Source organism: Paroedura picta, chromosome 7 (assembly GCF_049243985.1).
Source record: "Paroedura picta isolate Pp20150507F chromosome 7, Ppicta_v3.0, whole genome shotgun sequence".
NCBI classification, from domain to species: Eukaryota; Metazoa; Chordata; class Lepidosauria; order Squamata; family Gekkonidae; genus Paroedura; species Paroedura picta.
Window position 1 is genome coordinate 122,349,979 of NC_135375.1, and position 26,040 is coordinate 122,376,018.

The following is a 26,040-nucleotide window of genomic DNA, read 5'->3' on the forward strand; positions in this document are numbered from 1 at the left end:
CATTTTGTGTTCGGTTTTGTCACCCCAGCATTTCCAGGCCAGGCAGAATTGGGGCTGGGTTCCAAGGGCTGTGCGCTCCGGCAAGGTTGGGCCACTTCGGTGATCACCAGAGAGAGAGAGAGAGAGAGAGAGAGGGAGAGAGATCATCCTTCCCATCTAGTTAATTGTTTTGTTTGTTTGTTTGTTTGTTTGTTTGTTTATAAGTATTTTCTGCCCCATTTCCTGAGACTCGGAGCTGATTACATCGTCCTAAAATCACAGAGAGAAATAAACATCTAAATACAACAGCAAAATTCTAAAATCTGAAACCCCATTGCAGTTGTGGGTTGCCTGGTTCTTCTCCCAGCTGGAAGAGCAGGAGAGCGGAGGCGGGTGGTTCTTGCTGACCTTAGCTGACCCATAGCTTGGGGCTTTGGCATGGAGCCCGGCATACTTCAGATGTGGTTTGGGTCCTCAACCCTAGGCCGGACGGAACGGCTCTGTTTTACAAGCCCTGTGGAACTGGTCAAGGTCCCGCAGGGCTCTGACCGCATTTTGGAAGAGTGTTCCACAGGCTGGGGTTGTGGCTGAAAAGGGTTGAGGCCTCTCTGGTCTCCTTGGGAGGGGGGATCTTTTTGTTCCCTGGATCTCTGAGCTCTTAGGGGGGGCACAGGGAGAGGCCGCCTGCCTGCTTTGCTGCTACCTCCTTGGTATGTAGATGGCTACTCTCAGGGAAACCTCCTTCCTTCTAACTTGTCAGCTTCTCTCCGCCCTCTGCCAGTCTTCCCCATCTTGGCACCGTGAGGGCAGGATATGTTTCCTGCATCTCTACCCACCCTAGCTAGTTAGATTGGATTAGACCCCTGTCTCTACCCAGGCTAGAATGGGGTTCCTTACAACAAAGGACTTGTGTTAGATAAGGAGGCTATATTGCCTTTTGTTTCTTGCCAGCACGCACCACCCAGATAGGCTCCGCTGTATTATGTGCCCTGAGCACTCTGCTAACCCAGTAATCCTTCAGCACCAGCAGTCCCTGCCAGCTGACTGGCTCAGGCCCTGTCCAGAACCGGGCCCCCACCCGATCAATGAAGTCTTTTCTTCTGCTGCTTCCCCCTGGCCGTGTGTGACTCAGAGCTGGAGGCTCCCAGCCATCCTCTCACGTGCCTGGCGGGCTGTTTGCAGAGAGCCGGTATAAAGGGACTGGCCGGCTGAGGGCCGAGGGAGCGGGACGGAGGGTGCCAAGCCAGTCTCTGTCCAACTCACCTGCCAGCTTCCTCTGAGCACCATGGGGAAGGACCGGTTGGCCGTGGGGCCCTGGCTGGGGCTCTTGTTCCTGCTCCTGCTTCCCGGGGAGGCATCGCCGTCCACCGCAGAACCGTAAGCTACTTACGTAATGGGGTGATGGCCGGGGGGGGGGGGGGTGTTTGTTTGTTTCTCACATGGCTCCATTCAGCTAATTCTTCAAGGGATGCAAATCTGAGGATTTACAGCAGGGAGCGGGGAGCATCCAACCAAATGCCTGTAGAATTCTTGGCTTACAAGATATATTGCAAACTGTTAGACCAGGTGGCTTTGAGAAAAGGTGAGAGAGTTCTGTCCACAACGAATAGCCATGATGTAAGAATGTAAACTAGCAGGACTGCCAGTCTCCAAGTGGGACCTGAAGATCTCCTAGAATTACAGCTCCTCCCCGGGTCACAAAGATCCCTGGAGAAAATGGACGCCGTGCAGGGTGGACTCTGGCATCACATGGCGTGACGTCAGCGGGACTGGCACCACAGCCACAGTGGTGCCCTAAAACCTGCCCTCCCCAGGCTGCATCTCCAAGCCTCCAGGAATTTGGCAGCCTGAAAAGGGCCCTTCTGGATCAGACCACGGGTTCAACATCCTGTTTCATGCAGCAGCCAACCAACTGGATGTTCCCTCCTAGCACCAGCATTCTGGGGTGGACTGCAACTGGACATGGAGTTTCCATTTAATGACTACGGCAGAAGGCAAAACAGTCACTTGCAGATGTGTAGAACTGAACAACATGAGACTGCCCCCCATCTTTCAAAATCTCGTTCGAAACCATCGCATCTGTAAAACTGTCATATCTACATAAATATCTATTAACTAGGGACCAAGCCTGTTGTACTTGTAAATGCAATGGGCTCTAGGTGTGCTTTTGGGGCTGGGGGGAAGGCTTCCCCCCCCCCAGGCCCAGAAGCACACCTGTAGCCTCCTCAAAGGCTGGACGTTTTGCACCTTCTGACTGGGTCCTCCCCCAGACCAGTCTCCGCCCACTTAGCCCTTAGTCAAGTATGTAGCCCTTAACCAAATTGTCAGTCCGGGGCCAAGGGGCCAATCGTTGGCCCCTGTTTCCTATCCTGGACTCAGCCCACCCCCCTTAGCCTTACTGTTTTATTTATACTGCTCCTTGAGCGGTTTACAGATGGTCCAGCATTTTTTCCATCCTGAACATACTGGCTCATCAATTTCACTGGTTCTCGTGAGTTCATCTACCAAGTGGAAAACTTTAACCATCTTTTCCACCCTATGCATCATTTTTTTAAAACTCTGATATGCATTCCCATAGAACAAAAACTGAGCCCAGCGGCAACAAAATTTAACTCTGAGTATGAGCTTTCATGTGCATGCACACCTCTTCAGATGTCAAAAGACATGCGCATGCAGATAAAAGCTCATAGCCGCAATTAAACTCTGTTGATCTTAAACAGACTTTTGTCTGTTGCTTCAGAAAATCCTCTTAGTCACCTTCTCTCTAAACCAGGGTGGCCAAAGTGTGGCTCTCCAGATGTCCATGGACTACCATTCCCATGAGCCCCTGCCGGCAGGGGCTCATGGGAATGGTAGTCCATGGACATCTGGAGAGCCACACTTTGGCCATCCCTGCAACCATCTTCCATCACAGGAAATCTCAACCAGGGTTTTGTCACGCTCGGGGGTTTCTTAATAAAATCAGAGTCCAGGAGCACCTTTAAGACCAACAAAGATTTATTCAAGGCGTGAGCTTTTGAGTACTGATTTTATTGTGCTACTTCAGACCAACATGGCTATGCATTTGAATCTATCTGGGGTTTTTTTTTTTTTTTTTGGATGGCCCTGGAACAGTCAGAGTTAATTTTTAAATTTATCAGATGATATGGCCATGTTAACCTACACTTCCCCTCCTTAAATTGCCAGTGATCGACCTGGAGGGGGTGGGAAGGGGAGGGACCCCGGGTGAGCTCTGCTTCCCAACCATGCTCTGCACCATCCGGCCACTTCTGGGGTCTCTTGAAGCCTGAAGAAGGTTTCAGGGGATTCTCAGTCGTAAAAAATCTGAGAAAGGCTATCTTAAAGGGATACTGTTACCTAAAATGGATCCTTCGAGGGAGATGATGGGGAATTTGAATATATGTAGCAAGAGGCCGAATAACCAGGATCTTTCCTAACAGTGTTCTCAGGGTCCTTATTCCCCGGGGAGAACCCCTTTTAAAAATGACAATGAAAATTTAGCTTACACTCCAGGGGATTTATTTGGAGAAGATATTAGGGCACATTCAAAACTCATCCCCAAGCCAAAACATGCCAGTTTCTAGGAGGCGAAATGGGGGGCTGGGTGACATTTCCCTGCTCCAGAAGGGTTGCAGATGGAGAGGGGACCAGCAGCGTAACAGCAGAGGGGGCATCTGGAGCCAGTGGGCAGCCCAGGTGACCTGAACGGAGCCCACCAATGGGGCAGGAAGCCGGCTTTTGAAGACTGGACTGGAGTCCCCAGCTGGGTGCTTGAATCCTGCAATGAAAACTTGATGGGATTACTAAAGAAAGGTTTAAAGGTTGGGTGACCACCAGGGGTTAGCACGATGTCACTCCGGGTTTCCCAGTCTGAGACAAGTATCCTTAAGGGCTGGGAAAGTCCTGAGGATGGATTTCCCAAGAGGAGGCAAGACTGGTTTCCATGTGCTGGAAGACTCCAGGCATTTGGACAAAAGAGAGTGAAAGATAATTAGCGGGAATGGCTTCTTGTTCCAGCATGTTCTGTTTTGCTTCATTCAGACGCCATTTTCTGAAGACAGAGATGCCAGAGAGCTATCTTTTTTTTATTATTATTATTTCTCTGGGGCTACGAGGATTGCCTCTGGGAGCCAATCTAGGCTGTCCTTCTAGCCCAGGGGGTGGTCAATCTGCAAGCATGGGGCTCATGGGAATTGTAGTCCATGGACAGCTGGAGGGCCACAGTTTGACTACCCCTGTTCTGGCCATAAGCTGAAGAGCCTATCACACTGGTATCAATTCCTCAAAGCACCGTGTATTTGTTTTATCTTGCACTCAAGGAATGCAAGATGGTTCTCCCCTCCCCCATTTTGTCCTCACAACAACCCTGTGAGGTAGGTAGGGCTGAGGAAGAGCCACTGGTCCAGGTTTGCCCAGCTGGCAGGGACTCATGGGAATTGTAGTCCGTGGACATCTGGAGCACCACGGTTTGGCCACCCCAAGGTTTCCCAGTAAGAGGGACCACATAGCTCACATAATGCCAAACTTTCCTTAAAGCTCCCCCCCCCCACATACACACTTTTATTTTATTATGGGTGGTTGGGGTATAAAGAATCTTTAGGAGAGAGCAGAGTGGGGGGGGGGACTGGGTATTCTTCAGTCCAGGAGGTGCCCCAGAGTTTCCCCCCTTCTCCCTCTCACCCCACAGCCGCCACACAAAGTCAGTTGTTTATGTGTCTAGGAAAGAGGGCTGATTTTTGAGAGCCGGCTTGACATCGTGCTTAAGAGCGATAGCCCTTAATCTGCAGAAACAGGTTTGATTCCCCACTCCTAAACATGCAGCTAGATGGGTGACCTTGGGCCAGTCCCCGTTCGCTCGGGGCTCTCTCAGCCTCACCTCCCTCACAGGGTGTCTGTTGTGGGGAGAAGAAGGGAAGGGGATTGACAGCTGCTTTGACATACATGAAGCCAGCTGCGTGACTTTGATCAAGTCATACTTCTCTTAGAGCCAGGTTTGATTCCGCACTCCTCCACATGGAGCCAGGTGGGTGACCTTGGGTCAGTATCAGTTCTCACAGAGCTCTCTCAGCCCCACCTAACTCACTGGGTGTCTATTGTGGGAAGAGGAGAGGAAGGTGATTGTCAGCTGCTTTGTTTGTTTGTTTGTTTGTTTATATACCGCCCTCCTCGGGGGGCTCAGGGCGGTTTACATAATAACATAAGAACAATACATGGAACAGTCTATAAAACATTTGAATAACCGTGCAATAATAACTAATAATTGTAAACATATAACATTATAATTGTGTAACCAATAAACAATACAACGTTGCAACATACAAACAGGTCCAGAGTGTATAGGTGGTGTTCTGGGGGGGGGGGAGCAGGGGCCCTTTGGTCGCTGTTAGTTATAGATATCTGGTCTCAATCGAATGCCTGGCGGAAGAGCTCCTCCTTGCAGGCCCTGCGGAACTGTTTAAGCTCCGTCAGGGCCCTGATCTCCTCCGGGAGCTCGTTCCACCAGGTGGGGGCCAGGACAGAGAATGCTATGGCCCTAGTTGAGGCCAGGCGGGCTTCTTTAGGGCCAGGGACCCTTAGCTGGTTGGTGGCGGTGGAGCGCAGAGTTCTTTTGGGGGCATAGGCGGGGAGGCGATCCCTCAGGTACACTGGGCCCTGACCCCGAATGGCCTTGAAGGTAATTACCAGAACCTTTAGTCTGAGACCCATGGGACCTACTGAGTGACCTTGGGCTAGTCATGGTTCTCTCAGAGATCTTTCAGACTCACCTACCATACAGGGTGTCTGTTGTCAGGAGAAGAAACATAGGCAGTTGTATGCCGCTTTAAGACTCCTTCGGGTAGTAAAAAACAGGGTGCAAAAAACAGCCCTTCTTCTTTTCAGGGTGCCTGATAGCACGAAAATGTACAGATACATCCAAGACCTCTGCACACAACCCAACAAAAATGCGTAGGCCTTGACATAATAACAATGCTAATGTTGCTGCTAGTCGTAAGTCTGTTTAATTGGTTTTTAAGAAGTTGTTTTAAGGTATTTTACTTTTATTAATAATGTTGTAAAATGCCCTGAGCCAGCTTGCCGGAAGGGCTGTGTATAAATCTAATGAATGAATGAACGAACGAACGAACAAACGAACGAACAAACGAACGGAATGAATGAATGAATGAATGAATGAATGAATGAATGAATGAATGAATGAATGAATGAATGAATGAATCACATTGAATTCCAGTCTTGGGACAATTCCACTTGGGTGGAAAAGACCAATCCCTTCATCTGCATGATGTTGCCACCAGCCTGGCCCTACTGTGGATCAGGCCCTCCATTGCACCAGGGGGGCCCATGTGGACATGGAAGAACCCGGCCTGGAAGGCCCAGCTCTTCTCTATCCTACGGAGGCCCAGAGGGGACAAAAAATACCCCGCTTGGCTCTGCGGAGCTTCATGGCATTGCAGGGATGAACAGGCCATTTCCTTTGCAGGACAGTTGGGGGGGGGGTATTCTCCAGTTTCTTAAACCCCTGAAGTGGGGAGAAGGTGCCAAACTGGGGGACCCATGGGCTCCAACTGGGGACTGGCAATCCAAGGGAAGAAGAAGAAGAGTTGGTGCTTATATGCCGCTTTTCTGTTCCCTAGGGGCTTACAGTCTCAAAGCGGCTTACAGTCGCCTTCCCATTCCTCTCCCCACAACAGACACCCTGTGAGGGAGGTGAGGTTGAGAGAGCCCTGTTCTTACTGCTCAGAACAGTTTTATCAGTGCTGTGGCGAGCCCAAGGTCACCCAGCTGGCTGCATGTGGGGGAGTGCAGAATCGAACCTGGCATGCCAGATTAGAAGTCCGCACTCCTAACCACTACAACAAACTGGCTCTCTGGAAAGTTGCTGGCATGGCACAGAAAGTGATGTCATCAGGCCAGTGACATCTGGCTGACCCTTTGATATTGGAGCAGAAATTCTATGGTAGAAGCCAGTTTTACGATAGAGTTTCCACCAAAATGCCAGAGCATCACACGGAAGTCTCTGGCATGATGACATCACTTCCTGTTTTATGCAGGCAATACCGCCTAGGCTCCATTCTTTCTATTATCGTTTCCACACCGGGTAGCTGGGGGGCAGGGGCTGGTGTTGGGGGTGGGCTGCCTCCACCAGGAGGTCTGGCAACCCAAGCCATTCACTTGCCCTTGACCAAGGACAGCAAAATTTGCACCCCATTGCCAAAACCTCAGGTGAGCATCTGTCTTTCTTCCCAGGCAATACTTAGTGATGGTGCCTTTTCTGATCCCCACCGGGACCACCGAGAGGATCTGCATCCATCTTAGCCACCTGAATGAGACCGTGACTTTGAGTGCCACGTTGCAGTACGGCGCGCAGAACTGGAGCTTGATGGACGACATGGTGTCAGAAGAGGACTTCTTCGGCTGCCTCCCATTCACGGTTTGGCCCTTTCCGTTTCTGCTCCTCTCTGAAATGACCTGATAAACTGGCCAAGGGATGGTAGCGTTTCTAGACAGCCACTCAATGAAGTCGAATCGCCATCTGTTTGTTTAATTCACTCATTGGCTGCCTTTCCACCTGACACCCTTTTATCAGGAACAACAAATTGTGTTTGGGATGGGTGGGGGATTTGATTTTCCTTTGAAGAGCATTTGCGATTCCCCACCATTAGCCGTCTCTCGCCTAGTGGGTGTCTCTGCTAATGCCCACTGGCAACGTCCAGTCAGCCCTTTCCCATCCAACGACCATCTCCAAGGAGCTAAAACTTTGCTGCCTTCCTCCTGTTCCCTTCTCCAGGTCCCCAAATGGAACACTTCCTCAGAAGTAATCCTCCACGTCGTGGTGAAAGGGCCAACGCACCAGTTCAGGAGCCAAAGATTAGTGTTGGTCAAGAACCTGGAGACTCTGACCTTTGTCCAAACAGACAAGCCCATCTATAAGCCAGGGCAGAAAGGTGAGCGGGGCGATTATTGTGTTTACAACCTTTAAAAAACCTGGGCCATTGCTTAGGGTTACCAGGCCCCCACTGAGGCTGGGGGAACCCCCATTTGGGCATAGCTCGCCCACCCAGCTTCAGGCTTTCAGAAACCAGGGGCAAACCCCTCCCCCCAAAGCCACTTTCTCTGGTGATCCTTGCCCACTGCCGGCACTCTCCCCCCTGCCCACACACTCACCGGGTCCTGGAAGAACATCTGGCATGCCGACATCACCCAGAAGTGACGTCAACACACTGAAGTTGTGAGGAGGGGATGCTCTTGGTTTGGGGCAAAATTCTATGGTAAGTTAGCTTCATGACCATAGAGTTTCCCCAAAGCCGGAGTGTCACCAACATGGTGATGTTCTTCCGGGTTTCGGGTAAGCAAGAGGCCTCCGGAGCAAGGGTGATGTCAGTGCCTCTGGGAGCTCCGGAGAGAGCCCCCACCCCCCACCCCGCAGCCTCACAGAGGCAGCTGGCAACCCTAATGTTGATCAATCTGGTCCTAGGACAAAGTACCACTTGCCTCCTCCTTAGACTTGTTTCTTGGGGACTTCACAGTTCCACAGATAAGCAACTCTCTGAGGATGATTTCTAGCATCCCGAGGCAAACTAAAACACACAGAGATTTCAAAGACAGAAGGTCCCTTTCTTGACCCCTCCGAAGTGCAGATGCCAGGGGGTGTTTGAACCTGGGCTCTTCTGCTTATGTCTGCTGAACCCCTGAGTCCTGCCATGCAAACCTGAAAAGTTACACTAATCTTCTTCCTTCCTCAGTCCTGTTTCGAATCATCTCTCTGAGCGAAGATTTCCTGCCTCTAAATGAGCAGGTAAGCGTCATCATAGAAGTGTCCAGAAATGATTCACAGAAATACTCTTTGTTTTGTTTTGTTTTAATCCATGGAAATTGGAAACGGGGCTTTTTCAGTGGTGGCACCTGGGGAATACAGCCTTGCTTCTGGGGCTGGGTTCTTTTTAGCTAGGTATTTAATTAAAGGGTTGATCAATTCAAATGGTGTTTTTAGTCTGCTTCTAGCCCGAGAACTGTTTCAAACTTTTGTGTCGAGTTTTATGCTCCAGCTGGGTTGCTCAATGCTCTGTTTTTTAATCATTTGCTAATTTGGGCAATTTTCTTAATGGTCCCTACCATTTTTTTAACATGTTTTCTTTAAAGGCTGCCAGAGTGGGCTATAATGCCATAAAATTTGTCTTCCAAAACAGCTGTTTTCTCCTGGGGGCACTGGAACCTGGAGATCTGTTATAATTCTGGGAGGTCTCCAGGGCCCATCTGTGACAACCCTAATGGTAGCCCCAGCACCTGCAGTCAGGTGTACAGAACATGCTTTTGCCTTACGGCATTCTCTCTCTCTCACACACACACACACACACACACACACACACACACACACACATGGTAGATATGGATGGGAAGAACTGTGCCACGAGCCCTTGAGCATTTGGAAGACTATCTTCAGCTTCAGGTGATCGATTGGCAGTCTGTCCCTGATTCATTTGTCTGTTTTTCTCTCCACAGTTTCCTTTGGTTTACATCCAGGTAAGTGAGTAAATTCTGTCGCCACAATACTGGCTTCTGACCGGGGAGTGTGACAAAGTTGCCTGCGGGCTTTTTCTTCATTTAATTTTGCTTTCGTTTCTGCTAAGCAGCTTTCATGTTGTGGCCACAATAAAGAAGACTTAGTCTGAATCAGTAAGTACCATAGAGCAGCGGTCCCCAACCCCCGGTCCAGGGACTGGGACCGGTCCGTAGGGCTGCCTCGGGGGCTGCCCTGCCACTCTGCTGCCAGCTCACCTTTGGTGCTCTCCAGCAGCCGCCATGGCTGTGGCTCCCCCTCGGTGTGGCACTGCGCAGCTGCTGCTGGCAGCACCCCCCCAGCGGGCGGTGGGAAGTCAGGGGCGTCAGCGGGAAAGCAAGTGGAGCAGGGGCTCAGGCAAAAGACTACCCCCCCCCCTGGGCCTCAGTAAAATTGTCAAGCGTTGACCGGTCCCCGGTGATAAAAAGGTTGGGGACCACTGCTATAGAATGCTGCTATATACATTCAATTTTCATCTGTTCCACATAATATATATTTGGTAAGACCTAGGAGGAGGAGCTAGTCTCATGGTTTAAGTGCCACTCAGCGCTTAACACCCACTCAGGGCGGCTGTCCTGCCTCCTCTAACTGGCTTGCCTGTCTGTCCAGCGGCCAACCAATCACCTTCCATCCCCTACCCCTGACCACCCCCTCCTCCTTCCACTTCCTTCTGAGGCTCGGAGGCTTCAGATCCCTGCTGGGTGAGAGCTGCCCCTGCTGGTGAGTTCCCCAACAGCTGCCTGCATCCTTTCCAGGTCCTGGGGGGAGGGGGAGGCTGTCTGCAGAGTTCTTCACCACCACCCCAATCTAGCACCCATTGTATTCGAGCTTGGTCCCTAATTAGTTATAAGCAAATGAACTTTTAAAGCTATGCACATGCCAATTAAAGGAACGCTGTACAGCCTTGACAGAGAACAGAACTCTTATAATCTGAGAATTTAGTACTTACTGATTCATGCTAAGTCTTCTTTATTGTGACCACACAACTGATGAAAGCCGTTTGGCAGAAATGTTCATTTTGTGTGTCATTACAAGCAAGAGGAAATTAAGAAGAAGGCAGCAGGCAAGTTTCTTATTGCATTTAAAACTGTCCAGTTTCAGACACAGTTTTTCTCTGTTGTGTTGCTATTCTCCACTGTGCCTCCCACCCTGTTGTTGTAGCGGGGAGCGTTACAGACACGTTTCAAGTGTTGTTGTTGGTACACGGGGCATTACAGAGGCTTTGCTCTAGCCCAAGTAATATTTCTTGAGGGCTTACTTTAGCTCTGAAACGAAGGCCCTAATTGGATGTTACAAGTCAGGGAGGTGTTTAAGAGAAATTATTTTGGAATGCAATTTGGAAATCCCCTCCCCCATCCTGCTATCTTTTCTTCCAAGCTTTCACAAGCTGTCTGGGGCTTGCAAAGACTGATTCTCCTCCCCTGCTGTGTTCTTTAATTCAGTGTTCCCCAATGCCTGGGCCGCAAACCGGTACTGGGCCATGGAGCCCTCGGTACTGGACTGCGGTGGGGGGGGAAGGCGCTCGCGTGCCAGTGGGCACACTTCCACCCCCCCCCCCCCGTGGCACAGCGCTCGATGCACTGGGAGCGATCGGTTGCAAAAGCAGCTGATAGTTCCTGATGTAGCAAGCGCCACGCTGCAGGGGCGGAGGAGCAGGCACAGGCGGGCACAAACAAGCGTTAGTGCTCATCGGTGCACCAGCTCCCACACCTTCCTCCCCCCCCAGTCCCCGGGCCTCCCTCTCCTCCTCCCCCCCCCCCCGGTCCCCAGCCTGAAAGAGGTTGGGGACCACTGCTTTAATTGACCTGCGGCAGCCTTCAATATCCTACCCCACTTAGCCATCCTCCTTGCCTAAGATCAAAGCAACTGCGCAGTAGATTGCATGATGTCCTTCCTTCTCTAAGAAAGAACAATGGAAGCAATGTTGATATTGTTGCCCAGATGACATTTCTGGGTGGGCACCAGAGAGGCCAGGTAGAATGTCAATGTTCTCCTAGACCTCAACCGTAGGCTGGGAGGGACCGCTCTCTTTTCCAGGCCCTGCAGAACTAACTGCTCAAGGTCCCGCAGGGCCCTGATTTCACTCGGCAGAAAGCCCGTCCTTCAGCACCTTGCCAATGTGACGGCTCAAATTTCTCAGTTTTATGCCCTTCCGTGCAGGGCTGTGCAAGCCATTCGGATTCTGCCTGCGTAGGAGCACAAAACCTTGCAGTCTTCAGAAACCAGTGGGGTGGTGCAATCCCTGGGGTTGCTTAAGAGTCCCTCTAGTGCAGGGGTAGTCAAACTGCGGGCCTCCAGATGTCCATGGACTACAATTCCCAGGAGCCCCTGCCAGCGAATGCTGGCAGGGGGCTCCTGGGAATTGTAGTCCGTGGACATCTGGAGGGCCGCAGTTTGACTACCCCTGATCTAGAGCAAATAGGCTTTTGGTATGATACAAGGGTGGGGGGAAGAGAAGGAAAAGGCACTAAACATTAACTATTGATGTGAAGGGCTCGGGAAGGCCATTGGGGAGGGGTTGTTCTTTTCCATGCCTTGCTTCATGAACGTATTGAAACGGTTTTGAACTTCGAGAGGGGGGAGGCCATGTTGGGGGACGACTATTGGATGACCGTCCCCTTCGGACTGGCCGCGGTCCCCCCATGCCCATCCTCCTTTCTGGCTCTCCATTTCAGGACCCCAAACAGAATCGTTTGATCCAGTGGCGTGATGTGCAGCTCCAGAACGGCTTCACCCGGCTCACCTTTCCTCTCACTTCTGAGCCTGTCCTAGGGCTCTACAAAGTGGTGCTCCAGAAAACCTCTGGGAAGAACATCGAACACCCATTCAGTGTAGAAGAATATGGTAGGATGTGTCCCTCTTGGCTCAGGGAAACAGCAGAGATATTTGTTGTTGCCCTGCTGATATTCAGCTCTTCCCTTTCTCTTCCTGTCATTTCTGTCCTTTTTTTTTTAGCGATCTCCAGGAAAACATATGCTTGATTGTATTAGTCCCCATTATACTCCCTGATGAGTTGGCTGCAAAACACCAGGAGAAGAATAGCTACATCCCCTCTTCAAACAAAAACAAAACTCACTTTTTAGAAAATGAACATCTCAGGGGAAAGGTGTCCTGCCCACCCAGAGCTCATGATTATGCTCTTCAGCTCTCCATTTTACTCTACTGAGGATTCAATTCAATTTAATTTAGCTTTGTATTTTTAGCCCGCCTTTCCCGAAACAACTTTGTTACAAGTAGGGTTAAAAACCTAGAGCTCGATTTAAAAATTGCAATAAAATTCTACTCATTGCGAACTATTTAAAAACTTTCCTAAGAGATCGCACCATATAATGTTAGTGCCGCAATTACACTGGAGAAGGAGGAGGGGGACAATGCCTGTATGGGCTCCTAAATAAGTTTAAATGTTTATTTATTATATTTTTATACCACCCTACCCTAAGGCCAAAGATTGATAGAAGTAAGTATAGGATTGACAGACAGATATAGGTACAGGCAGGGATATGGACAAGAAGGTCAGCTTGAATTATGAGGTCTTTCAGGCCTCAGCAAAACAGCTGTCTTACAGGCCCTGTGGAATGGTCTAATGTCCCACAGGGCCCTTAACCTACCAGGCAGAATGTTCTACCCAGCCAATTTAATTTCCTTAAGCAGACTTTGGTCCCTTGACCTAAGTGTTCTTCAGGGGACGTAATGAGGACGTAATTTTCATTGGTTTACATCAGGGGTAGTCAAATTGCGGCCCTCCAGATGTCCATGGACTACAATTCCCAGGAGCCCCTGCCAGCGAATGCTGGCAGGGGCTCCTGGGAATTGTAGCCCATGGACATCTGGAGGGCCGCAGTTTGACTACCCCTGGTTTACATAGTATCGTTGCCCTTCTGAGGAGGACAGGGGCATCTGTCATGTATCACAGATATTTTGGAGACCGTTATGTTCATGCCCCGTCCTTTGTGCGGCCATTTCTTCCCTCCCTCCAGTGCTGCCCAAATTCGAGGTCTCAGTGAAGGTTCCGGAGGTCATAACCATGCTGAATAAGGAAATCAAAGTGACCGTCTGTGGGAGGTAAGCGAGACCGGACTTCGTTCCACCTCCACGGCCACCAGGCCATGACCCTGAAAGACCAATTGCATGTGAGCCAAAGCACTCACAGGTGGGGGGTGAGGATGCCAACTTCCCATCAAGGCCTGGAGACCTCCTGGAATGATAACTAATCTCCGGCCATAGAGATCCGTTTCCTTGGAGAAGATGGCTGTTCTGGAGGGCGAGCTCTATGGTATGATAACCTGATGAGGTCTCTCCCCTGACCGAACTCTGCCTTCCCTGGTCTGTACCCACAAATCTCTAGGACTCTCCTAAACCATGGCTAGCAATCTTACAGGTCAAAGACAGCTGCCGCAGGCATTGATGGAGGTGGGTCATCCTCTGGATTTGGGGGAAGTAGGGATGCCTGTCCCAGGTGGGGCTTGGGGATCCCCCTGAAATTATAGCCCCGCTCCAGTCCTAAGAGATCCGTTCCTCTGGAGAAAATGGCTGATCTGGAAGGTGGACTCCCTAGCACAGGGGTAGTCAAACTGCGGCCCTCCAGATGTCCATGGACTACGATTCCCATGAGCCCCCTGCCAGCGTTTGCTGGCAGGGGGCTCCTGGGAATTGTAGTCCATGGACATCTGGAGGGCTGCAGTTTGACTACCCCTGCCCTAGCATTATGCTCCACTGAGGTCCCACCCTGCCCCAAATCCCACCCACTCCCAGCCCCACCCCCAAAGGAGTTTCCCGACCCAGATCTGGTGAGCCCAGGGGGAAGATCTGTCTCCCCAACAGCTACCAGCCTTGGACTCCTTGTCATTCCACCTTTTCAGCAAGAGGGTCAGCACTAAGGTGCTGGAGAACACCCTGCTTTGAGTGATTTGGGGCGAGTCCAATCTCAGGATGGAAGGGGAGATGCCTGTTGACCACGAGAGGGCTCTTTCGCCACTGACCTTTGGCTTCACACTGGATCTGTGTTCTCTTGCGCTCACTGCCGTGGACTCTGTCTTGCGACAGGTACACCTATTGGAAGCCAGTCCCTGGCCTGGTGAATGTCCAGGTCTGCCGGAATTACCAGGACTACAGATCTTACTGTACTGTCAGCAGACCAAACAAGGGTATCTGTGAAGAATTCACTGGTGAGGTGAGTCTGAAGCAGCAGTCTTTTTGTCTCACAGGAAGAAAGATCACCACTTAGACACCATTTGTCTCACAGGAAGAAAGCTCACCCCCCACTCTCTCGTGGCCAGCCCTACCATTCCCTCCTCTTTGCCCTACTGCTGCACTTTACCCTCATGTTGTTTCAGTTCCTTTCCGATCAAAAGAGAAATTTGAAGACAGGAGGTAGAGGAAAGGAATTTCGGCAGTATTCCAGAATGCCACTCTATACATGCTCAGAGGCAGGCCACCCCTTCCTGCTAGGCCACCAGCTTGTGGCGTATAACATTAAAAGGAAGTATGGAGGTGGGTTTCTGGACTGAATGTGGACCACAAAGGCCCAGTTCATTCAGACTTGGCTTTGTAGCTCTCATGGTCCTCCTGAAGCTGGCAGCCCATTTTCCAGGCTCCTAGCAGGCCACCAGACAAATCGATAACTCCTTGTATTATTTAGATGGGGCAAGATTCGGAAAGTTGTACATTACCAGGGGTAACTTTACACTCTTTGGGTTCTCGTGCAGGCAGATGTACACGGATGCCTCTCTCGGGTAGTAAAAACAAATATGTTTCAGTTGATGAGAAGTGGATATCAATCATACATCAAGGTGACGGCCAAGATCACGGAAGAAGGCACAGGTATGAACGAGTCTGTGCAGGTGGAAAGTAGTCCCTGGGAAGATCAGACCTCAGAGCAGAAAATAGAATCCAATACTTCTCTGGTTGCCATGTTCGTTTTGCATGTGAGCGCACGTGTATGCTCCCTGATTGGTTGGTTTGTTTTTGGCAGGAGTGGAATTACAGGGCCAAGGTTTCACCAAAATCACCGCAATTCTCAGCAAACTTACCTTTCAAGGCCTGGATGATTATTACAAGCCCGGGATCCCCTTGGTTGGGCAGGTAAGGCACTGCAGCCGTGTCACCAGGACAAGGTGGCGAAAGACCCTCAGGCACTCCGTCTACCCTTAGGGGACTGGCTGCGGCTCCGTGAAAAAGCATCTGCTTAACACGGCAGAAGATTCCGGGTTCGGCAACCAGCTTCTCCTCTTGTGAGGGTCAGGGGGTGTGAAAGAGCTCCTCCATAGACGCTGGAGATCCACTACCAGTCAGAGAAGGCAAGGAAGAAATACAGGAGAATATGTGCACACAGGAGAATATGTGCAAACAAGAAAACAACTGTGTGGCTTAATGAATCCTGTAAGTTTCTGAAGAATTCATTTTGACTGCTGTAATATAGTCTTCTAATTGCAACTGGAGGTCAACATTAAGCCAAGATGTAGAAAAGTATCTTGTCTTCAGGAACCATCAGAACAATCAGGACTAGCAACCTAGGTATACATTGTTTTTAAATTTCATTGTGGTCACAGAATGACGATATATTATTCTCTGAAATTTACAGCAATTATGATACAACTGAGGACGTCCAACAATGAAACTAGTTTATGCCTAAAATACTAATCTCAGTTGGTTTTGATGGGTACTAGTCAAGAAATGGAAGGCAAGATACTTCTTGCTCCGCTTAATGTTGGCCTCCAGTTGAAATATAAGACTACATGACTTCTGTTGAAACGAATTCTTGAGAAATTTACAGGATTTATTGAGCCAGGTTCTTTTCTTGTTATTTTCTTGTTTGTGCAGTCAGAGAAGGTGACAAGTGACCATAAGAGACCAAAAAGTAGCTTCACATGTTCACGGGAATCAAAAACCTGCTGCAGCCTTCTGGAGTGTCAATCTCTGACCATTTCCACATGAGGAATCTGCCCCTGGACAGCCTCTGGTTGCTGGTGGGTTTTAGAGCCCCTCCACATAACATCGCCTGCATCCTGAGGCTGCCATTTTGCTCAGATTTGCCTCAGGATGAGGAAAATCGCAAAAGTGGATTTGCCACTTTTTATCTCGCATCCCATCAGTGAGCAACCAGTGAGCAATCAGAGGCAAGCCCATATGGAGGGGGAAAGGTGCGATAGTCTCTGTAGCATTGTCCCACCCTCACACCTGCTCTCCCCTCTCCATTTCCTGCTCTGAGTATTTTTTTTTAATGGCGCGGTCCACATTGCAGTGCAAACGCAAAACTACATTGTCAAAGGTAAAATAAAACCATCTGCAAAGTGTCCATGGTCTTTTGGGGATCAGGCAAGCAAAACACAGCTATGTTTGTGTTTTCTGGAAGTGGGGGATGAACTGGGAAAGAGGGGGGGCGGGTGATTGAGCAGCCTTCTCCCAGTCATACAGGGGTCTGAGCACTTTGTTTTTCAGCCAAATATTTACACAAAATGACTTTTGGGGATCCAAGGACCATGTTCATCATCTCAGAAATCCACCCAGACATAAATAAAGTCCAAAAGAACACAAATCCCAAAAACCGGAGGGCGCGGGGGGGAATATTGTATCATTCTGGTGTTACTCCATAGCAATGCAGCAGTGTTAATTTTTATTAAAAATGCATCTGTATTGTAGCATTACCTTGTAGCAACACAGAAGTGCCCTTTTAAAAAAATAATAATTTGGGGGGCTCGGTGGAGGGGACCATATCAGTCCACAAGAGAACTGCTGTGCTGTGATTGGGGGCTAGCTGTGATTGACAAGCCAAGGAGTAGTTCAGCTTGTTTTCCCTTGCAGCCTCATCAGGAGGCAAAAAGCCACGATGGGGCAGAGGGAAAAAGTGGGAAGGGTCTCCTGTGAGGAGGGCTGCAAATGCAAGGTTTACCATCCCATATTTGCAAGCAGGAGGCCACGTGCGTTTTACCCCTCCATGCGGAAACGGTCTCTATCACAACGTCTCTGTCCTCACTATAGCCCTGCGGGCCCCGTCAAGTAAATGTAATCACAGAACCATTCTTGTGGCTTTGCATGTTTAGGTGAAGTTAGTGGATGGTACTGATGCACCAATTGCCAACGTAACGGTCCAGATCCAGATTTCGTGGCCGCAGTATAAAGCCAAGTACACCACTGATGAACACGGGATAGCACAGATTTCCATAAACACCGACAACTTCACACAGTCTTCATTTGACATAAGAGTGAGTATTCCTGGGATATGACTGGGGGGAAAATACTCGTATGGTATGGATACAGCAATCTTTTCTGCCAATGGAAAAAGGAATGGAGCTTTTCTTACTTTGCTGTTCCTTTTTCTTATTGTTCCTTTTGATTTGCTTCCCCCCGCCCTCTCCACTGCTGTTTCTCCATTGATCCTTTTACTGTCATGCTTATCTTTCCTGTTGAAAATATGTTTCAGGACACATATTGTAAAATTTTTAAAGCCCTTACTGATCTGGAACTCCCGTATTTACGGTATTTGCGGGACCACCTCTTCTGCTATACCCCTCAAAGAGCACTAAGATCCAATAATAAGCACTCAGGATCCCTGGCCCCAAAGAAGTAAAACTGGCCTCAACTACAGCCAGGGCCCTTTATGTCCTGGCTCCAAAATGGTGGAACCCTGAGGAGATCAGAGCCCTCCCTGACCTTTGACATTTCCGGTATGCCTGCAAGACAGAGCTGGTCTATAGCTGAAGCCAGGAAATTAACCAAAGAAACACTGACCTTCCTGCTCAGGAAATATCAATGCACCATCCACAAAAACACCAACCCGGCAAACAGAAATTGAATTAATATATTTTAATTTGGAGCATCTAATAAATGTTTATCAGTGTAAATTAATTACTTGTATATGCCCTGTTGTTACCTACCTGGTTGGGAAGGGTGGACTATAAAAATAGTCATCAACTTCATCATCAAATACAATGAAATGACCCATCAAGTGTTAAGACCATGGATGGATCAGATAGGTCAGATGTTCCTCACACCTGGGCCCTGTTCACATAGCCTGTGAAACCAAATGCGAGTCACTCTGCTAAATTGGCAAGGGCTCATGGGAACCGTAGCCCATGGACTTCTGGAGAGCCACAGTTTGGGTCTGTCAAACTATCATCTGAAACCATTGCTTGAAGGTGGCTAATTCACCACTGTTCAGCTTTGCTCCAATGACATCCCTGATTTAATTCAATCACCTAGGATCAATATAATTGGGCCCTGAGGGCCCTGACAGAGCTGGTCCAGCTGGGCGTTGGGTCGAGGCCAGGGTGAGGACGTTAATATTAGGGTTGTGCTCTGCGTCATCCCTCTCTCCTCCCCCACAGTGAGGTGCTGGCTGCTGCAGCCCAGAGCGGCCGATTTGGATGACGTGGTGCATAACCCTAGTTAGTATCACCTGGGCCCCTCCTTGAGCGAAGTTGCCCCTCTGCCAATATCGATGACCTCGATGTAGAGCACATTTAGCATCGCTATGAGTACTGTGATGCTGCTGCTATCGGGATATATTAGGCTGTTTTGATTCTGAGAATGGTTTTAGTTATTTTAAACTTGTTGTAAGCCACCGCAAGCTAGCCTGGCTGAGAGTAGTGGGAGAGAAATCAATCAATCAATGTCCAAATATGGACCATTACACTAATGGTGATCAGTTATTTTTCTTTCTTTCTTTACGATTTCTATGCTCCCCCTCCCCCCACCCTGCACAGCAGACTTAAGGCAGCTTACAACATAAAATTCATTCCGAGGTTAAAATCATAAAAGCAATCCGTAGACCAGTACCTGTTATCAATAACAGGTAGGATGAAGAGCTCCAACAATTATTTATTATTTATTTATTTGTTAAATTCATAGCCCGCCTTCCTAGGACTCAAATTAAAGCTGTTGTTTCCAGTTCTAATTTCTCGTGGTAGAGAAGGGGAGAGTAGAAGTGGGAGGCCCGTTTTGATATTCTATTGCTCCTTTGGGCAGGTGGAAGAGCGCTGTTTGCAAGCCCTTTGGAACTATGATCAGTCTGATTGGGCTCTCTCAGCCTCATCTCCCTCACAGGGTGTTTGTTGTGGGGATAGGAAAGGGATTGTAAGCCGCTTTGAGACTCCTTCGGGTAGAGAAAAGTGGCATATAAGAACCAACTCTTCTTCTTCTTCAGTAATATCAGGGCTGTCTCTGCCTCACCTCCCTCACAGGGTATCTGTTGTGGGGAGAGGAAGGGAAGGCGAATGGAAGCCCCTTTGAAACGCCTTCTGGTAGAGAAAAGTGGCATATAAGAACCAACTCTTCTTCTTCTTCAGTAATATCAGGGCTCTCTCAGCCCTACCTCCCTCACAGGGTGTCTGTTGTAGGGAAAGGAAAAGGCAACTGTAAGCCGCTTTGAGACCCCTTCGGGTAGAGAAAAGCAGCATATAAGGACCAACCTTCTCCAGTAATCTCAGGTCTCTCTCAGCCTCCCCTCCCTCATAGGGTGGGGAGAGGAAAGGGAAGCTGATTGGAAGCCGTTTTGAGACTCCTTCAGAATTAGACAAGCTATCTTTCACTGACAACAGTTCACTGTTTGTTTTTCCCTGTAGCTCTCGTTGCTAGTTTGTGCTTTTAGAAGAAAACTCCTCCCTCAGTGTGTCTGAATTGGGGAAATATGGGTAGAGTTCGTTTTGTTTTGACATATATGCTACAAGCTGAACACTTGGGGTGTCTGAGCTTGGGCAATAAGGGTCGATGTTTTATTGTTTTGACATATCTGCCATTTATTCATGGTATTTTATGGGTTTTTTCTTTTTATGGTGGTTTGTCTACTGCGAAGGCCTTGGGTGAATGACAGTAAATGTTGCTCCTGTTATCTTTGCTTTGAGTGTATTGTAAGCTGTTTGGAATGGCAGGAGGACAACACAGAAATGTAAACAATAAATTAATGTTTCCTCCTCTCTGGGCCGTTCTTCTATTAGGCGGTTTATAAAGAGCAGGATCACTGCTATGAATCGAACTGGATTGCGGTCACTCACCAGTCCGCCTTTCACAGAGTACAGCTCCGCTACTCCCCAAAAGATAGCTACCTCCACATTGCGCCTGTCGCTGAGACTTTATCCTGCAAGCATGCTCATCCAGTCACCATACAGTACATCGTGAAGCCGGATGCTGTCCCAGAGAAGATTCACTTTTACTATTTGGTAAGTCAGGGCGACCTAACTTCCACGACTAGAACCGTAGAGGGCTTCTGAGGACAGGTCATAGCTCGGTGGAGAGAGGGTCCCAGGAATTCCCTGCCCTTGGAATAGCAGGGGAAGAAAAAAGACTTGTTGGTTTGAGAGTGCAATGTCACTTCTGGGGAAAACCAGGGCTGATTCTGCACTTACTTTGCTTATTCCATTGTGGATCCTGCTGAATTCAGATCGATTTGAATTCAGGTCTTCCTCTATCCATTGCACCCCATTGAAACAGAAAAGTGTTCTGCACATGATTAGGGAAGCTCAGAAGGGGGGAGCCAAGCACAGCAGGAGCCTCTTTCTTTTCTTGAAGGGGGGGGGGAATAGGAGACAGCAGAGTAGGGGGAATAAATCCAAGAGGAAAATCTCTGCTGAGTGAAGTGTGGCCTTCTGGAGCCTCTGCTGAGGAAAGTTAGGGCTTCCCCTTTAAGGGAAACCTTGCAGCCTGAGAACGAGGAAGCCTTTGAACTGACGCCCTGGCCAATCAGGGATTTTCTACAGCATTGGAGGCTCCAGGCAGCTAGTTACTTTGGGGCAAACAGAGAGCTGCACCTTTACTCATGCCAATTTTTCAAATATCGAGGGTTATATCCACTCCAGGATATTGCAGGTGAAAGGTAGGATCACTGTGGATCAATCCTCCTTGTTGCAGAGGGAAAATTTAAATCAGCCAAAATCAAAATGGAAATTGCATTCAGTGGAGATGGCAGGGACTGAATCGACTTGGGATTGGAATAAAAGCTCCGTGCAGATTCAGCCCTGGAAATTATGCCAGTCTTTTCTAGGAATTACGAGAAATTCTGTGGTTTTGACACAAAGGTCACTGGCGATTCCTAGAGAGGAATGATATGACTTTGAGGTTTTCTTGGAGAGGATAGCATGTCATTACTGACAGCTGCCCCCTCATATTCCCACCACTCCCTTCTCTTACAAGTTGTCACACCAAGCCTGGCAACTCTAGGGGGTCTTACTCAGGGCCAAGATCCACCGTGATTGCAGAAGGAAGCCTCCTTTGCTAGATCCTGTGATGGCCTTGTTCCAGAGTAAAGCAGAAGGAGAGGGCAGTGGTGTGGTTTTAACATTAAAGATGGTTTGGCAAGTGAGGGAAGCAGACCCGGCTCCTTTGGAGGAAGGCTGGCTTGGAGGCGCGTAAAGAAGTCTATAAATCTTCTCCTTAGCCCCTCACCATCACGCCCTTGGCTTCCTTATGCTCCCAACATAAGGAAGGGGTTGGAACAAAACCCCTGGGATTAGAGGTGGTAACTGTTGTAGGGACAACATGTTTGGCTCTTGGCTTCAGGAAACATCCAATCTCTGTTATACCACAAACCCTGTCCTTGCACATTCATTTTTCTTACCTGGAAGTGTGCCTGGCCTCAGCCAGAGCCAGGACCTTTCCAGTCCTGGCTCCGACCTGGTGGAATGAGCTCCCGGGAGAGCTGAGGGCCCTGCCGGAGCTTCCACAGTTTCGCAGGACCTGCAAGATGGAGCTCTTCCACCAGGTATTCGGTTGAAGCTGGACAGCTAAGATCGGGGGGGGGGGGCTCCTTCGAATAGCCGGAACATCAGGTTGACTCCCCACTACATCTCCCCCCAAGCCACAAGCTTGGGGGGGGGGGGTTCGTCGAGCTGAGGGAAGGGTTAGGGGGTAGGATGCTGAAATACATTTCATTGCCTTGGGGATTGTTATTTAGCCCGCTGCTCCCGCAAGGCTCGTGGCGGGTTACATATAGTAAAAACGCATAAAACCCCTAATACAATAAAATCCTCATAAGATAACAAGCCCAAGCAAGCAACCCACCCGGTCCAAGTGGTGGCGAAAATATAGAACTTGACCCAACCAAGGGGAAGGAATAGCGACAGCCAGTGTAACCCTGGTGGGGGGTCCCAATCGAGCATCCAGGATCCGGCCTCAACCATAGACCTGGCGGAAGAGCTCCATCTTGCAGGCCCTGCAGAAAGCTGGTAAATCCCGCAGGGCCCTCAGCTCTTCCGGGAGCTCATTCCACCAGGTAGGGGCCAGGACCGAAAAGGCCCTGGCCATGGTCGAGGCCAGATGCGCCTCCCGGGGACTGGGAATGACCATCAGATTTGTGCCCGCTGAGTGCAAGGCCTTGCGGGGGGGGGGGCATAGGGCACAAGGTGGTCCTGCAAGTTGGGGTTAATAGGTTGGGCTTAATGTGTTTTATTGTGTGGGCTTTATTCTGTACCCACCACGAGTCAGCTAGTTTGGGAATGGTGGGTTGTTGTTGCTGTTTCACTGGGCATCAAATCCAGAATTAGACCCCGAGTTTCAGTTTATGATGAAGGATCTGGAACCCCCTGGATCCCTCCGAGTAGCATATTGGTTGGTCTGATCATGGTGTCACCCCTGCCAGGTAATCTTATACTTTGAGAGTGGTTGTCCAGCTTGGAGAGCATCCTCGTGCACGGCTAATATTATCCATCTAGACGGGAAACACCACATTGAGATAGCCCTGAATGAGAAGGGCCCTGCTAAGATGCAGGCGATTGCACTGATCTTAGTCCAGATTTTAGTTGTCAACTTGGAACGGATGAACTCTACAACTGCTGTAACCGAACTTGATTGTCTGTAATTGTTTTGTTTTGCAAAGATGCTGTACACCATGTTTGTCCTGTATTTTATTTCTGTTTCTTCTTTACTTCTGTTACGCCAATAAAGGCTTTGTTGTTGTTTTGTTGGTTGATGTGAGCAGATATTATCCCCCGTTGTCAGCATTCTCACGACTCTTATTTCTGTCCTCCAATGAAGGTGATGGCGAAGGGGAGCATTGTGCAATCCGGGATCCACGTGGAACCAGTGGGAAACGTGGAACCAGCGGAAAACGCAACAGGTAAATGCTTCCTGCGCTCGTCTCCCCCCCACCCCTTCAGCCTAAGATGCTTAGGAGATGACCTTGTGCTGTTGACCATGCATTGTGAGGGGCCTTCCACATCCAGCATCCCTAGGCCCATTCCACACACACAGGATAATGCACTTCCAATGTGCTTTGGCAGCTGGGTTTTCCTGTGCGGAACAGCAAAATCTACTTCTGAAGTGCATTGAAAGGGCATTATTTATTGTGTGCAGAATAGGCCTTAGTTAGCACTTCCTTGTTCAAACCAGGGAGAAACCCCTCTTGGAGCGTCCGATGTCTTGTGCTCTCAGCACCTTCTGGACCCACACAGAGGAAGGAAAGGGATTGTCTGGTTCAAGGGGGGAATAATGTTCATTTCCAGTCCCTACTTCAAAGCCCCTCCCCTCACGAGTCAAGCTTGCCTTTCCAGCTGGAGGTCAGCCAACTAGGGCTGATTCCAGGGTTTGGAGGCCCCTGGGTGTAAACTTCCCAGTCATCCTCTCTCTGCTTACCACCAGGCCCCCTTTGGATGCACCTCCCTATCCACACACCCCACCACCACCCCAATACGTTCTCCCACCCCTGCTCTGCTCGCAAGCCCCCTGCTGCCCACTCACTGTGCCTGCATGCTCTTTGACTGATGGCCCGGACCAGGGCGGGGAGCTGGAGGTGCTGCCACTATGAGCACCAGGAGCACTGCTGCCGTGGGCCACCTGCGTGCTCTTCCTCAATAAAGCCTAGCTAGGAGCCTGTGGATAGTGGAGCACTTGTGAGCTGGTGGGGACGGCTGGGCAGCGGGCAAGGCATGTGGGTGGTGGGTCGGTGGCAGTGGTATGGACCACCATCAGCCCATGGCAACTTCCATCACCCCCGGTGATGCCAACCTTTCCCAACCTTTTTACCCCAGGGTTTCACGAGACCTCTGCTGAGAGAGCCTGGGTTATGCCGATGCTGGCCCTACAGCCAAAACCAGGGGTAGTCAAACTACGGCCCTCCAGATGTCCATGGACTACAATTCCCAGGAGCCCCCTGCCAGCGAATGCTGGCAGGGGGCTCCTGGGAATTGTAGTCCATGGACATCTGGAGGGCCGCAGTTTGACTACCCCTGGCCAAAAGTATTGTGCTGGAAGGAGCGTCCTCTAACTCTGTGATTTGCTTTTCCATCTTCCAGCCAAAGGAACGTTCCTTCTGGATCTCTCTGTGGACGTTCGGACTGCTCCCTTGGCACGCTTGCTGGTCTATTTCATTCTGTCCAGTGGGGAAATTGTTGCTGACTCTGCAGAATTTGCCGTGGAAAACTGCTTTTCAAATAAGGTACATGGAAGTGGCTCAAACGCACACAGGCCCAGCGTGTCCTCCAAATTGTTGCTTCCGTCACTAAAGAAATTTGTTAAAGGGAAGGATCTATTGGGAGGGCTGCTAAGGAGGCCAGCCTCCAGGTGGGGCCTGGGGATCCCCCGGAATTACAGTTCGTCCCCAGGCAACAGAAACCAGTTCCCCGGGAGAAAATGGACACTGAGAAGGTGGACGTTACGGCCTTGGACCCCACTGAAGTCCTTTTCCTCCTCAAACCCTGCCCTCTGCTGTCTCGACCCCCCAAAGGCTCCAGGGTTTTCCCAACCCGGAACTGGGACCTTACTGGGGGGGGAGACACGGACTATACAGGATCAGTCGTGTGCCTGATTCAGCTGCTTATGAAGGGTGTCCTGCAGGGAGCATCAGAGGAGAGGTGTACTTAGCATGTTTAGACCATGAAATTCCTGGTATTTTTTTCAAGTCTTCTCCTCCTGATGGGCTCAGCTGGGGACATCCTGCTTCTTTGAGCACACTTCCTCCATGCGGAAGAACACAGGCAGGCAGTAAGACTCTTGGGACTCTCTCTCTTTACCAAGTTGTTTCTATTTTCAATAAACTATTTATTCTTTAAGTAGCCGGTGTTGGGCTCCTTTAAATATTTCAACTCTGCCCACACCTGTGACATCAGATGAGTACTTACTTCACTTTGGAACTCCTTCCAAGGGAGATTTAGGGGTGAGGGAGGATCATTAGCTGGCATTCAGACTACTAGCACCTTACTTGGCCCCAGAACACCTAGCCACAGTGATCCATGCGACGGTCACCTCTAGACTGGACTTCTGTAACTCGCTCTATACAGGCCTGCCCTTAGCCAGTCAGTCAGTCAGTAACCTTTTATTGGCATAAAATGTATAAGACATATAAAAATAGGGTTTAAAATTTCAACAAAATAATAAAATGGGGTTACATAACCAAACAGCTCTTAAAATGATTAAATAAACTATAAAAGATAAAATACAAGGTAGGCAGCATATTATAAAAGCATCTTAGTTAAAACTCTGGCAACTAAAATGGTTATCTCTGGGTCTTTGTCAGAGAGCAGAAATTGCAAGGTCATAGATTTACTTACAGAAGGCTTGTTTCCCAGCAAAGCAACAAAGCT

General features: G+C 49.5%; 1 protein-coding gene across 2 annotated transcripts in view; it reads left to right on the plus strand.

Annotated features, from left to right (window-relative positions):
- Positions 1 to 1,181: 1,181 nt before the first annotated feature.
- Positions 1,182 to 26,040, plus strand: part of LOC143841644 (alpha-2-macroglobulin-like) — a 75,632-nt gene continuing 50,773 nt past the window's right edge. The window contains exons 1-14 of one of the 2 annotated variants that reach the window (XM_077346261.1): positions 1,182 to 1,356; positions 7,225 to 7,408; positions 7,766 to 7,922; positions 8,721 to 8,773; positions 9,478 to 9,498; positions 12,211 to 12,379; positions 13,513 to 13,597; positions 14,579 to 14,705; positions 15,241 to 15,355; positions 15,507 to 15,616; positions 17,575 to 17,736; positions 20,467 to 20,688; positions 23,498 to 23,579; positions 24,754 to 24,896. In XM_077346261.1, coding sequence (XP_077202376.1) covers positions 1,265 to 1,356; positions 7,225 to 7,408; positions 7,766 to 7,922; positions 8,721 to 8,773; positions 9,478 to 9,498; positions 12,211 to 12,379; positions 13,513 to 13,597; positions 14,579 to 14,705; positions 15,241 to 15,355; positions 15,507 to 15,616; positions 17,575 to 17,736; positions 20,467 to 20,688; positions 23,498 to 23,579; positions 24,754 to 24,896 — 1,722 coding nt within the window. In that variant the 5' untranslated portion in view covers positions 1,182 to 1,264. The remainder of the gene's footprint in view (positions 1,357 to 7,224; positions 7,409 to 7,765; positions 7,923 to 8,720; positions 8,774 to 9,477; positions 9,499 to 12,210; positions 12,380 to 13,512; positions 13,598 to 14,578; positions 14,706 to 15,240; positions 15,356 to 15,506; positions 15,617 to 17,574; positions 17,737 to 20,466; positions 20,689 to 23,497; positions 23,580 to 24,753; positions 24,897 to 26,040) is intronic. The other variant, XM_077346262.1, reaches the window with a different exon arrangement.